Consider the following 14,393-nt stretch of genomic DNA (forward strand, 5'->3'; position numbering starts at 1 on the left):
GATAGCTAGAGGAATTTTCATCCTTGTCAGGAGTTAGAATTGGAAATTTGACGAACCAAGATCCTCTTAAAATGGAGGTGGTGGTGGTGGCACTGAACTTCCAAAGAAACGAACTTCTAGATTGTGAAAGGAAAGCATGTTCTTGTAAGTCTGGGACTTGGCTACGTCTGAATCTGTAAGTGGAAGGTAGGACAGACACATCCTTAGAAGTCATCTAGTCCAATCTCTCGCCTAAAGAGAATCCACCCTATGACACCTGTGGCTGTTGATAATGCAACATGCACCTCAATAGTTCCAAGGGAGCAGGGCTCACTATCTCAAAAGGCAGCCGCTTCCACTGAGGTAGGATTTTGTTTGCAAGTCTCCTATTCAGACCAAAAATCACACTCCTTGGAGCTTAAAATGGATCACAGGAGTAGTCTTCATCTTTTTCATGACAGCCCTTCAAATATTAGATTGCAGGCTTCATTATCCACTAAATCTTCTCTGTCCCACATAAAACGTACTCTGTTCTTTCGACCATCGCTTCTATGGTGATGTCCGATAGAACTTTCTGTGAGGATAGAAATGTTCTGCAACGATGTAGAAGCCAGTGTGGCCTGAGCATTCGAAATGTTGCTACTGTGAGGAACTGAATTTTTTTTTTTAACTTTAATTGCCAGATGTGGCTAGCGGCTCCCATACTGGGCAGCACAACCTTATATTTTCAAATGCCCTCTCTCTATTGATCGCTCACTGTCTTTTACATGCATGTGAGCTTGTCAACATCTACCAAATGTCTGGCACCCACAATGCAAAATGACCAATACGGCCATCAGGATGACTGTTTAGCATCTGGACAATACTTCTATTATGCTTTACAGAATGGATTTTTTTAATATATACATCCAGAGTATATGTGGCTCATACTGATAATCACTGGAACTAGTATTTTGTCAGCAATCCTAGTGCCTAGACTTGTATTACTGCATTTTTTTTTTTTTAACCTAAACATAAGACTTGACACTTCAGCTTGTTGGTGCAGGCCCAGAATTTTGGGTACTCCAAGTTGTTCTTTTCAAGTTTGTTTCAATATAGTCCACTAACCAGCCAACTTTGTGGCATTTACAGATTTGGCATTACACCATGCGACCCATGTGTAGTCTTTTACAATTTACAAGGCGCTTTTCATCCATTATATTTAATTTGAACCTTACAACAACCCTGTGAGGTAGGCAAGATATGAAATCTACATTGTATGGACAAGGCAGCTAAAGTACAGCAGGAACTGAATGGATGAGATCCTTTTTCTACTCCACTGAGCAACTTCTTGTATAGTCTCTTCATCCAGATCCTTGATAGAAATGATGAAGATCTCCAGAGGCCAGGCTGACTCTGAGTTCTTAAATAGCACTGACTGGTACAGCAGTTGAAGCAGGTCAGCTCCCCCCCCGCCCCCCGCCCTCCGTAAAAGTGCAGTTAACCAACCCACAGGTTGCCATTCTGTCCAAAAGGATAGTACAAGAGACAGTAACCTGAGTTACATAAATATTAATACTAGTCCCATGGGAAAAAAGCAAATGAGGGTTGGCTGCCAGGGGAAAAAAAAAAAATTCTGCTTGTCTGTATTCCACAAAGGGGCTGTCATACCAGTTGCTTAAAGAAGCCAAGTCTCCCTCTCTTCCAAAATCCCCATGGGGCCATGTTTTATTATTCTTATGATTCTCAGCACTTCCTATCCCACATTGTAATTGCTTATGTATATGTCTTATAACTAATTTCAAGTCATTTATCTTTATAATACCCAGCACTCAGCCCACTGCTGAGCATGTAGGAGGCCCTCAAATTGGTAAAAGATAAACCAATTCCAGTGAATGTTCTTCCAGTAGTGTCTGGCCCCCCTCCAAAAACGAACTTGTGACTAAAAGAGACAGACCATTGCCACATTCTTGCCAACATGACTGATTAAAATGCCCTTACAATTAGCCTGGTCACAGTTTCCAGCAAGTGCTGACGCTTTTGCTAGTTAAATCAGCTGTCATCGGTTCGCTTTGTTTTCTACGTGTGTTTTGACCAAAGCGTAAAGATGGGTTCTCTAACAATAGGGTTAGAATATATGAAACAGGATTCTTAATAATGTCAGTCAGCAATAAGGAAAATAAGTGACCAATAAAATGAAACACCTGATTGTAGGTCTTCTAAAAGAAAGGAAAAAGACTAACAAACAAGAATATAGTGCTTTACCATTTACAGATCTTCACATACATTCCATTTGACCCTCACAACAACCCTGTGAGGTAGGCAGCACAGATACTATTCTCATTTAACATATGAGGAAAGTGAATCTCAGAGCAGTTGACTGATGTGCCCAAGGTTCTACAGTTAGTAAATAATTTGTATTAATATCAGTCTTTGGCCTAAAAATTCAGCACCCAACCTCCCCTCATACTTGCCCTACCTACTTCACAGGGATAATGAAGATAAAATGAATTCAAGGCTAGAAAAATACTTTGAGGGGGAAAAAGCACTGTATAATTATACCCGCAAACTATAATTTTCCACGATATATGGCTCATTCCCCTTCTTATCCCAGCTTGTGCATGAACCCAGAATTTTAGATTGCCTCTGTTCTGTGCTCAGCTAAGCAACAAGTAAGGCAGGGGAACAGTGTGATCCTGCTTTAAGTTATTATAAATTACAGTCAGGATAACTGCTAGTATGGCAAATCGAAAAACAACACAGGCCAATGTGCAGCTAGGACCCACTGAAGCACAGAGCAAAGCAAGGCAACGTTATCAGGTAGGGCATGATTGCATAGAAGGACACGTGGTGTCAGAGTTCACACTGGCACACACACGGTTATCTAAGGCAGAGTGGTGGCAAAGAAGAGTTATTTGTTCCACGTTATATAAACAAGAGCAGAAGATTCATGGTAACCCGTGCAAAAGCATCTTCTGTCACACAGATCTTTCCAGCTGCCTACAGAGGATATAAACAACAGTGTCGGCTTCATTTTAAAGAATGAAGGTACCTGTGCTCATATCCTGAACTAAACCAAGGAACAGCTCCATGCTGAACTTCCTTGGCTAAAATACCACCAGTACCATCATTCCTAGTCAGACTAATAAACAGAATGTCTTTTAAGGTAATGAATTAGATGGCTGTGTTTAGATTTTTTTTTCGGGATTCACTTTGGATTCTCCTGCTTTTAAGACCCAAAGAAAGTTATATTGAGTTTTTATTGGTGATTCTAAGTATATGTGTTTATAACAGTTAAAGTGTGGTAGGTGAATTCAACATATTAAAAGAGTTCTATAGCATCTGTTCAGAAAAGATTATATACTATACAAACTATTCAAGTCATACAAAACCATTTTGTCAGTGTCTTTTCAATTGAGAAGATTCCTATTCAGCACGCTTCTCCTCCTGAGGTGGTTCATACTGAGCAAGCTATAGGGCAAAGACAGAGGAGTTTAGGTGAATCTTATTCTAAATTGGGTAAAAAACTTCATAATAACAAAACAAGTTAACTATTATATTCAACTTAATTATTGAATCAGTAACTTTATAAGAATATTCTACTCTCTTTAAGCCACTTAAAATTAATACACTTTAAGATTTAATGCAATCAGGTCTGAGGAAAAGTCTTTTTCGTATAAACCTTTAAAATTATTTTTTAATAATTTTTGGGAACCCAAAACTGAATTCCAGTTCATACCGCACTGCTCAAATACTTGATAGGCAAAAACCTATCTGTATCTTCCCAAGGATGTTGTGGCTTCTGATAAGGTACTTTCTTCCTCTTTACCAAAGTTTTACTGAGCTTTCTCTCAAAAAGCAAAAAAAAAGAATAATGTAACATATATTAATCTAGCTAGTCAATGAAAAGCAGCTCATGTCTGACTTAAAAGGTCTAACTTAACCAACAAGCTAACTGGTATTTGTGTTGTGGAATCTTGAATAATTTAAGGTACTGCATTTTCTATTATGCTAAACTGGTTCTCTGCAAGAACACTAGGCTGAGATTGAGATTATTCGAATTAGCTGTCAGATGCGAGAAGAGAGACTTCGCTGTGCTTTAGTTCCCTCACCTACAAAATGGTCTGTGTCCCTATCTCACTTATTTCGCAAGGTTGTTGAGAAGATAAATCACATTATGAGAACTGCCTAATGTAAAATAAGTTATGTGATTCAGAATGTGGTAAAACCTCAAAGGCTCAGAGATGACTAATTTGAAGCTTATGAAGATTCTCACAGGAATTTAAACAAAGAAAAAACTTGAGCAATAGACAAAATTCAGTGCAAACAAATTAACACATTACAGGGCCACCACAATACGACTGTGCACATTGCACACCACACAACTGTAAGAGGTGCCTTTCGCAAAGCAGTGACCCTACACTGATCTACTTACATCAACTGCTTATGATTCCCCAAAATTTCCATTTACTCATAAGCAGCATTAACCAATGTTCTCAAGTTTTTCTTGATGCAGGTTCCCAAGAACCTCTTCTTGACTACACTTTGCTTGTCCTATTTACAATCTGTGGTTTTCTCCATAGGGCGTCAGTTCAGCCTTGCAGTTGAGATTATTTCTCCTCCTCCCTCCCCTACTATCCATTTTAGTGAGGTTCTGATCTTATAATCATTAAAGGTGAAATTATTTTTAACATGAATTCTTTTAAAACATTTACCTTTGTTTTCAGTTTTTTATTTTCTTCTACAATAGCTTCATATTTCTCTTTCATTTCTGCCAATTCTAGGCGAAGCAGCTCTATTTCTGGATTTTCTGGGGTAGCAGCTCCTAAGTGATGCTTTAAAAAACTAATATCAAAGTTAAGAATTTACTTGAGCTGAATGAAACTAATGAAATAGCTCAGAGTAGTATCAATGTCTCTGATCACAGTCACCGCATCTTACCACCAGCATTTACCCAGAGATCATCATCGCAAAACTTAACAGAAAGTAACTTTTTCAATCATCAAAAATATTTTAAATAGTATCTATGTGAAAAAATAAGAGTTCCAAAAATAAGTCCTTTTTCTGACTTGAAAGATGAAAAGGATACTCCAAAGCACTATTAGGTTTCTCTGGTTCTTCATATAAGGCTACCAATACTGCAAATCAAAAAGCAGAAAAAGCAATAATTAAAGTCTTAAATTTGAATGACTGAAATTATATTCCACAGCCCAGTATTAAGTGCCTATTATACGCTAAGCACATTGATAGGACTGCCATGCCATGGCACACACAGCAGATAACCTCCCTGTTCTCAACAAATTTATACTCTAGTGCAGAAGATAAGCAAAGGACTAAACCAAACAACGAAAAAAAAAAAAAAAAAGAAGAAGAAGAAGAAGTATCAAGTGTCAATACAGGATGATGGATTATGGGAGCACATTGGAAAAACACCTAACTCAGCCTAGGGCACCAAGGAAGGCGTCCTAACAAGGGGAAGTAAGACCTGAGACCTGGGCTATGAGGGTTTCAGATAAAATGGGAAGGTGAGGGGGTGGGGAGGGCAAGAGAACACATATTGAGGAACTGAAAATTCAAGTATGGCTAGATGGAGCTGTGAACAATGTGGCAGGAAAGGAAGCTGGCAAGGTGGTCAGGAGGCCGACCAGGGAAGATCCTGCAAGTTCAGTTGGACTTTGATCCTAAGAACAACAGGCATATAATTAAACAGTTTTAAGCAGGAGAGTGACAGGATCACTCTTGACTGCTGTGTGGAAGATCCAGGGTGGGACAAGGATAAAGGCAGGAGAAGCAGTTTAAGAGGCAGATGTGGTAATTCAGCTGAAAAAGATAGTAACCTGCACTAGAGTGATGGAGGGGTGAAAACAAAGATAAATTTGAGAAAATTTTTGGAGAGCATCAACAGGGCTATGATAATTACTGGAAGAAGCTTTGAATTGAAAATATGCTTCAAGGGTAGAGTTTCATACACAACATGCTAAATAACCACCAACCAAAAACTTCACCAGTAATCAACATGCTTAAATCAACATTAAAATACATACTTCAGTTCATATCCAAAAGCTTACATCAGCACTGACTTGTTCATCTTCTACTGAATAAATTCCTCCTAGGATTTACTACTCAGATATAAATCTCTCTAAACCAGTGGTTAAGTTTTTTTGTGCAAAGAACTCTCTGAAAAGTGACAAAAGCCAAAAAAATGTAACTACACACAAAAAAATTGCATCTCTAGACCCCAAGTTAAGAAACTGTTGTAAGACAACACTCTTCCTTTTTAGTTTTTTAGCTCTAATAACTCATCAAAATATAGACAGAAAAAATCAAATGGCAATGACTTAACAACCAGCACTGAGTTCTGATAGTTACTCTTCTAAGTGTACTTACAACACTATTTTTTGAGAAGTCGGTATGTCTACATCACCACCACCCTCTCCTCCCCCCTCCTTTCAGTGTTTTTCTTTACTTTTTCTTTTTTTTCAATATATGAAGTTTATTGCCAAATTGGTTTCCATACAACACCCAGTGCTCATCCCAAAAGGTGCCCTCCTCAATACCCATCACCCACCCTCCCCTCCCTCCCACCCCCCATCAACCCTCAGTTTGTTCTCGGTTTTTAAGAGTCTCTTATGCTTTGGCTCTCTCCCACTCTAACCTCTTTTTTTTTTTTTTTTTTCCTTTCCCCCCGCCATGGGTTTCTGTTAAGTTTCTCAGGATCCACATAAGAGTGAAACCATATGGTATCTGTCTTTCTCTGTATGGCTTATTTCACTTAGCATCACACTCTCCAGTTCCATCCGTGTTGCTTTACAAAGGGCCATATTTCGTTCTTTCTCATTGCCATGTAGTACTCCATTGTGTATATAAACCACAATTTTTTTTATCCATTCATCAGTTGATGGACATTTAGGCTCTTTCCATAATTTGGCTATTGTTGAGAGTGCTGCTATAAACATTGGGGTACAAGTGCCCCTATGCATCAGTACTCCTGTATCCCTTGGGTAAATTCCTAGCAGTGCTATTGCTGGGTCATAGGGTAGGTCTATTTTTAATTTTTTGAGGAACCTCCACACTGTTTTCCAGAGTGGCTCTACCAGTTTGCATTCCCACCAACAGTGCAAGAGGGTTCCCGTTTCTCAGTGTTTTTCTTTAAATAACATACTCAAACTTGTTTTTTTCTTCCACTGATTTCCACCGATCTCTGCCAACTAACTTTTAAGACATGAATACTCTTACCTTTTCTACCTCTTGTTCCCCACCCCGTTTCTTTCAGCTTCTAAATTGGTCAGTGGTACTACAAGGTTGATAATTACAGAACATAATGTAAATAGCAAGTTTCCTGTGCTTTTCTATAGATGAAATATACTTCCTTTTAATCAGACAAGAAGCATGCCATACCCCGCGTTTCCCTTTTTTGCCTTAGCAGCCGGGATTTTTAGAGGTTGAAATGGTACTCAAAATAACTCAAATGCCTCTTTTTCCAAATGACTTATCTTTATCTTTAGCCATATAGTGTTTTAATGTTAGAAGCAATTTCAGATCCTCTTGGAAATAAGCCGGATAAAAATTCTAAATTAAATATGTGTAAAGTACATATGTTTGAAGCTGAAAAACATCAGATTTTAAATACGTCACATCAGTAGGTACTATGTTGTCTGGCATTATTTAGGAGACTGGAAATCTGCAGTGGTTGAGGAGTTAGATGCCAGTGGATGTGAGCAAGGGAAAAGAAGCCTTCAGTGGTTTCCAGTCTCATGAAGGAAGATCCATGTATGGCACAAGGCTGTACATCTTCAGTTACCTCCTGCCAAGGTCACTTCTCTACCTTTTAACATTCTTTTACTCTGTCTAGCCACTCCGGCCTCCTTGAACTTCCTGGAACTCTAAACATCACATTTCATTCAGGTCTCTACTCAAATGTTACTTCTTGAGAGAGAAGTAACCACCACCTCTTATGAAATGGCACATCCATAGCTCTTTATCTAACCCTTTGCTGGTTGGTTGGTTGGTTGGTTGGTTGGTTTGGTGTTTTGTTTAGAGAGAGAATACAGGCAGGAACCGGGGGGTGGGGGGTGGGAATCAAGCAGGCTTCACACTCAGCATAGAGCCCAACACAGGGCTCGATCCCACAACCCTGGGATCACAACCTGAGCCATAATCAAGAGTCGGATACTCAACCAACTGAGCCAGCCAAGCGCCCCTCCTTTGCTATGTTTCTTATTCATAACACTTGACACTGGCTGGCACTATGTATTTATTTATTAGGTCTCCCTCAACTAGAATATAAAGCTCATTTAGAGCAGGGACATTTTTTTCCACTGCTGTATCCCCAGTGTCTAGAACAGAGACTTGAATAAAATGGTTAAATGAAAGAAATGAACCCACAGAATTTTTTAAAGGGGGGGGGGGTCAAAGAAATTTCAAGCATTTGTGACACTTCAAGAGAGGACAGAGCATAGCACTTTCATAGGTACTCCTGTGTGTTTGCTGAAGTGTAATTGCAACGAGATAGGGAAACTGGTACCTGAATCTAACGTAGGCAGCAATTCAAAATTACCAGCCCATGCATGGGAATTAAAAGCCCTGCTTTCTGCTAAGACCCAAAGTTGTTATTCTCCCAGAATTGTCTCCTAACCTTTGCTTCTGGCCAAAGAGCAGTTACCAAATTCTTTCTTTCCCAGACACCTCTCGTGTGGACCCACGTCATTATCCCTGACAGCTCTTCTGTTCTACACCCTTGCAAGTTCTAGCCAATGAGTTGAATGATGCATAGCAGGCATTCACATTATTGCTGAGCTAATGAAATAAGTAGTACCCCCAACCACCTCTTGGAACTCTCCAGTTTCAACCTCCTTACTCATCTTAGGTCTTGAACCCCCCCCCCCCCCAGAAACAGATACAGTGTAATAGCTTCTATTTTAAAAAGTGAAAACAATATAACCATTTTTATGTGTCCTCAAGCTCTTTAAACTGTAATCCTACTTATGAAATCTGCACAAAGTAGGAATTGGTATAGCCTACGAAACCGGGGTTGAAAAACCACAGCCAAATTTACTATGAATCGCCTACTTTGGGGACTGAGTTCATTTAGTTATTTCATAGACAGCTTTGAAATCTGGTTAATCTTCCCACTTGCCCTTTTTTTCGAAGGAAAATGCTTCTTTACGTAATTTGGGGTCCGCAAAAACTGTAAGGAGGGAGGAGTTAGGATCTCAAGGTCTTTATCAAACATACTGGCTGCGGCCACTCGAGGCAAAGCAACGGAAGTTGGAGGGACTTTGCAACAGCTGCAGGAGTTTCACTCCCCGCCCGGAGGGTGGTAGCGTGAGCAAGGCTATCCCACTCGAGCGGCGTCCGACAGCCAGCAGCCAGACGTGCGCCAGTCCCTACTGGACCCCGAGGCCCACCTTGCTGGACCCCAGACAGGTCCCACCTGTTCTCCCTCCTTTCCCACGCCTTGGCCCGACAGGGACGCAGCGCCAAGGAGCACGACGTGGACACGAGGAACCCTCTCCTAGCCCATGCTCACCCTTGGTCAGCGTGTCCAGCACCCCCGACTTCTCCAAGTACCTCCGGAACTGCTCCCGCTTCGAGTCGGCGGCCTGAGGAGACACGGCGGGTCAGTAGCCGAAGCCCAGGGGCCAGAGCAGGAAGAAGGCGCTGGGAGTCCGGCAACCCCGCCTCCGCCTCGCTACCGCAGGCCCCCAAAACCTGCGCGCGCACCCCCATTCCCACCCGGAGCCGACCAGCGGCTGGCTACCGCCCGCACGCCCCCAGCCACGCCGCGCCCCCCTCACTTTGTAATGGGCCATAGTGACAGCGGCAGCGGCGTAGCTGGCGCCCGAGACCGTGGCTGGCGGGCTCTGAGCAGCACTGCTCATGCGCGGAAGGCCGCGCGCGCCTGCGCACTTGCGAACCACGGTGTGAGATCGCGGGGGTGTGGCCTGTTTTCATGGCGACCAGGACGCTCTGGATGCCCCATAGTGAGCTAAGCCGAGGGAGGCTGCGTACGCCCGCCTCTCCGCTCCCGGCTCAACACCTCTCCTTCCTCTTCCGGTCCTCGCGGCAATTCGGTTGCCTAGCGAGAGGCGAGGTTTTGGTAACTCGGGGAGGGTGTCCAGGTGGGGCCAAGGATGGGCGTGGCGCCCGGGGGCGCGGCCTGTGGAGTCCGGGAGCGCTGGGACTAGCTGGGTGGGATCTCCGGGCAGCGGTGTGGGAGCGGACCAGTCTCAACCCGGGCCTCATCGTTATTAGGTGTGGTAGCCTATACGTGCTGGCTTCTTGGCTTTCGTCCCGAAAAGGTGCGCACGACCGACGCAGGGCGCCCCTTGGGTTTCCAGTGGCTTGAGAAGAGCGCTTGGAATCGTATGTTTCGGCTCCAGCTTTTACTTTTGCAGTTTGTTTTGTGGCCGGCTTGATGTGGGCCTCTGGAGGGTGAGCAGTAACGTGCTAATAATAGGCCTTTTGAGCTCTTTCTGTGTGCCTGGTACTGTACTAAACACAAGGTTTCTTATTTTAATTCTCACACTATCCCTGTAAGGTAGCTACAGTTAGTAAAGTGTCGAGGTTAGAGGACTAGGGAGTGTAGAGATACAACTCCAATCTGGACACTGAATCACGATGTTTTAAAGCCACCAATCTTTTTAAAATTTTATTTACTAAGTAGCAACATTTTGATTATACTCAAGAGACATCAGGTTGCAGTCTATATAAGGAAACGAAATTAAGTCCCAGGGACAAACAATTTAACCATTGTCCGGAAATAAAAGATTAGTAACTAAAAGGGAGACTTATGTAGAATCAGTATAGTCTCCTAAGGCTCTGCTCCCATCAAGGAAAAACGGAGTTCCAAACCATTAAGCCTGGATTCTTAACGTGACGTTCCCGGAATCAGTTTTCACGAATTCTGAAGGGAGCCTGTGAAAAAAGTAATCCTGATCCGGTAGCCCTCCTTGAATTTAAAACTGCCCCATCACCATTTAGAATTAATGTGTTTTTCCTTTTTGAAGTAGGTTTGCAATTGTCTGCCTAAACAGCTCGTCTTTAGAGCTGCCCTTATTTGTTTTGCCTGCTCCACCACCACCACGCTAGGGTAATAGAATATGCAGGATGTCTAGAAGTCAACAGCTGTTCAGATCTGAAGGTCTGTGGGAGCCCGCCTACCGATGAGGTTGTTTGTCAGCAGCGCTAAATGATTTGGAGGGCAAGCAGTAGAATTATTGCAGCTTCTGATCAAATCAGATTCTAAGGACAACCGTCCCAAAGAATCAGGAGTGTCTGGAATGTCCAGACAGTCTCCCTGGGAAGGAGGAAGGGTTCTGTTTGTGCCCTCTCTGAACTGGCCCTTGAGGTTTCCTTTAGGAGGTGACGTCCGATTTTCACCTTCAGTAGAGGGACCCCATGTAGCACTAAGCCACCTCCGTTTCCAAGCACAGTTAGCTGGCAGAGAGAAAGCTGTTTGAGGCGACTGTCCCACGTGGTCGTCTGGATCTATAGCAACACCTGGAATAGAACCTTGACCTCTAGAGTAGTGGTTCCTTTTGCTGTCTTTGCCATCGATTTCTTTCTTTCCCTTTAATGGGTTACCCACTTCTTTTCTAAATATTTTGCGACTGTCTTCATTATTACATGAGCTGATGTGTTGAAGGTGACTACGGGTTGCGCTAAGTGTGCACATCTCATTAGAAAGTACAGTTTCTTGCCCATCCAAAATGCATTTCTCATCATTTCCATTGTGATGGTCAGGATCTGCCTGAAATGCAGGTGAATTTAAACTAGGGCACACTGCTGTGTGTGTTTGCTTTTCCATCAACAAATAATAATCAGGTGCAGGAGAGAGTCTCTTCAGTGAATTTGCAGATGTGCTCTGGTATTTGGCAAGATTTTGTTTTGACTTGTTCACAAAGAATTCATTGTGCTCATCCTTCAGTTTATATCGTCCCCAAAGCCCTCTTTTAATCTTTTTAAAACCTAGGTGGAAAATTTCTAGAATATTTAAGAAAAGTGAAACAGTGGCTATAGACTGCATAAATAACAGGAATATTGTCTTTTCTGTTGGTCTTGAGACAAAACAATCAATTATATTTGGACATGGGTGGCTGTGGCATTTAAATAAAGGCTCTAAATGAAATCCATACAAAAGGTACTGTCCAATCATGAACCCAACCTCTACCACAGAGCGAGTGAAAATGTGTATCACGTAAGTGCAAAGCAAGGTCCCCCTGAGTGGGGCTTTGCTTAGTTTCCTTTGTTCCAGCTGACAAAGTTCTTGCTCCAGTCTCCTCCTGTCCCAGGGCATTTCACACTCCACCCCCTTCAGTGCCCCTCTCAGCTGAGCTTTCTTCCTCTGCCTCTCTTTCTCCAGAACTTTCAGTCGGTACAAAGCATGGCCCATATAGACCAGGGATGGTGAAGACACAAATATCACCTGCAAGATCCAGTATCTAATGAGGGAGATGGGAAAGGCCTGGTCATAGCATACATTTCTGCAGCCGGGTTGTTCTGTGTTACAGATGAAGCCAGACTGCTCGTCGTTCCAGACATCTTCAGCTGCTACACCCAGAACAAGCATTCGAAATATGAACAGGATAGTGAGCCAGATCTTTCCAATTATGGTGGAGTGGATGTGAACTTCCTCCAGGATGCCTCCAAGGAAATTCCAGTTCCCCATGTTTATTTAGTCAGCCATCTTAGCTCTGAACCCCATCAAATAGGAGGCAGATACATTCTTCCATTCTGAAGGGCATGCTATTTCGTAAAGCAAACCTATGGCCAAAACATGAACAAAGCATCACTCTTTTAGTGTGCTGGTTGCTTTAGTTTTTTCCTAGAGATCTGTGATAATCTTATGAAGAATATATTTAAGATACCAGGAATTTTAAATCACTTATGTTTAGACCTCATACTGCAACAAAGAAGGGGAGAAAAGATACCTGGAGGAGGGGTTGTGTATATTCTGTATGAAGAACAGAACTGTAGATGGGGTGCCTGGCTGGCTCAGTCAGAACAGCATGCGACTCTTGATCTTCGGGTCATGAGTTCGGGCCCCACATTGGGTGTACAGATTACTTAAGTAAATAAAAATTTAAAAAATAATAATAAAGAATAGAACTGTAGGATTCCCTACAAGAAAGGAGTCTTGTTATTATTAGCTGAAGCTTACTGTTTTACTTTGTTAAACTGAGAACTTCTGAAGAGGTTCCTAAAACTACTGACATGATCTTACAAACCTATTTATTAAGATTATATAAAAATTATAGCCAGGGCACCTGGGTGGCTGAGTCAGTTGAGTGTCTGATTCCAGCTCAGGTCATGATCTCACTGTTCGTGAGTTCAAGCCCTGCATCGGGCTCTGTGCTGACCGCTCAGAGCCTGGAGCCCACTTCAGATCCTATATCTCCCTCTCTCTCTCTGTCCTCCTCCCTAGCTCGTATTGTCTCTCTCTTTCTCAAAAATAAATAAACATTAAAATTTTTTTTAAATTATAACCAAAGTCAGTGATTTTTAAATCTCATTTACACACAAAGGAAAATGAACGTGTTTCATTTAACAATTCACTAAGATACAGTAACGAAACCAGAGGAAATGGATCTGGCTCTTGCTATAGGAATTTAGATTTGTTTTTAATCCACATTTAAATGTCTAAATTGCTTTCTGGCAGCTGTTGAGCATTTTCAGAAGTCAGAAATTTCAGTAATATTTATGAATATTCATAAAATTCTTAATTATCTATGAAAAATTTTGTACATTTTTATCATCTTAAAATGAACTCCAAAAATTCTCAACTATTTCTGTACTACCAGAATGTTATTAGATAGTTCTTGAAATAAATGGATGGCTGATGTGGTGGTTGTATTATACATACTTTCATTGTAATAATATTTGACATATTTAAGACCTATATCTTGCTTTTGAGGAAGGAGCAGGTGGGTAAATCATAATTCAGATGCTTGGATTATCAGATAGTATGTTTCCATAGTAAGGTAGATATACTAGGGTATCGAAGAGGAAATATATCCCATGGGAAAGATTAAAAAGAGGGAATGGTTTCATCACTTAGGTTTAAAATATCAGTGTGGTGTCTACTCCTGACAATGTGTTGCACTGTATGTTAACTAAAATTTAAATAAAATTTTGAAAAAGAAATTAAATTGAAAAATATATATATCAATATATATCCTATATCCCTCGTCTAAAGGGAAATGTTACATATGCAAGTAAAATCCTGGGATACTGTAGCTACACAATATGTTCATCATAAAAATCTTATGAGGTAGATATGTTGTTTCCCCATTTTACAGACGAGGAAACTGAGGCACACCTTAAATTACCCAAGGTCACACAGCGGAAACTGGCATTAAAACTCAATCAGTGTAGGGGTGCCTGGGTGGCTCAGTCAGTTAAGCATCCGACTTCGGCTCAGGTCATGATCTCAC

At 41.6% G+C, this 14,393-nt stretch overlaps 2 protein-coding genes across 3 annotated transcripts; both read right to left on the reverse strand.

Moving 5' to 3' along the window:
* Positions 1–1,967: 1,967 nt before the first annotated feature.
* Positions 1,968–10,065, reverse strand: LOC102956033 (MYC binding protein). 2 transcript variants are annotated; one of them, XM_042996675.1, is made up of 5 exons: positions 9,756–10,065; positions 9,488–9,560; positions 5,048–5,096; positions 4,674–4,803; positions 1,968–3,429 (listed from the first exon to the last, which is right to left on the reverse strand). In XM_042996675.1, exons 1-5 carry the CDS (start codon positions 9,837–9,839, stop codon positions 3,385–3,387), a joined length of 381 nt encoding a protein of 126 aa, XP_042852609.1. In that variant the 5' UTR covers positions 9,840–10,065; the 3' UTR covers positions 1,968–3,384. The 2 variants fall into 2 exon arrangements, with proteins under 2 accessions (XP_042852609.1, XP_042852610.1); XM_042996676.1 differs by lacking the exons at positions 5,048–5,096; positions 9,756–10,065 and having other exon boundaries at positions 9,488–9,739.
* A 916-nt stretch (positions 10,066–10,981) lies between these two features.
* Positions 10,982–12,677, reverse strand: GJA9 (gap junction protein alpha 9). The gene has a single exon (XM_007092498.2). The coding sequence runs from the start codon at positions 12,626–12,628 to the stop codon at positions 11,090–11,092; it is 1,539 nt and encodes a 512-aa protein (XP_007092560.1). The 5' UTR covers positions 12,629–12,677; the 3' UTR covers positions 10,982–11,089.
* Between the last annotated feature and the right edge of the window lie 1,716 nt (positions 12,678–14,393).

Source organism: Panthera tigris, chromosome C1, assembly GCF_018350195.1.
Source record: "Panthera tigris isolate Pti1 chromosome C1, P.tigris_Pti1_mat1.1, whole genome shotgun sequence".
Lineage (NCBI taxonomy): Eukaryota > Metazoa > Chordata > Mammalia > Carnivora > Felidae > Panthera > Panthera tigris.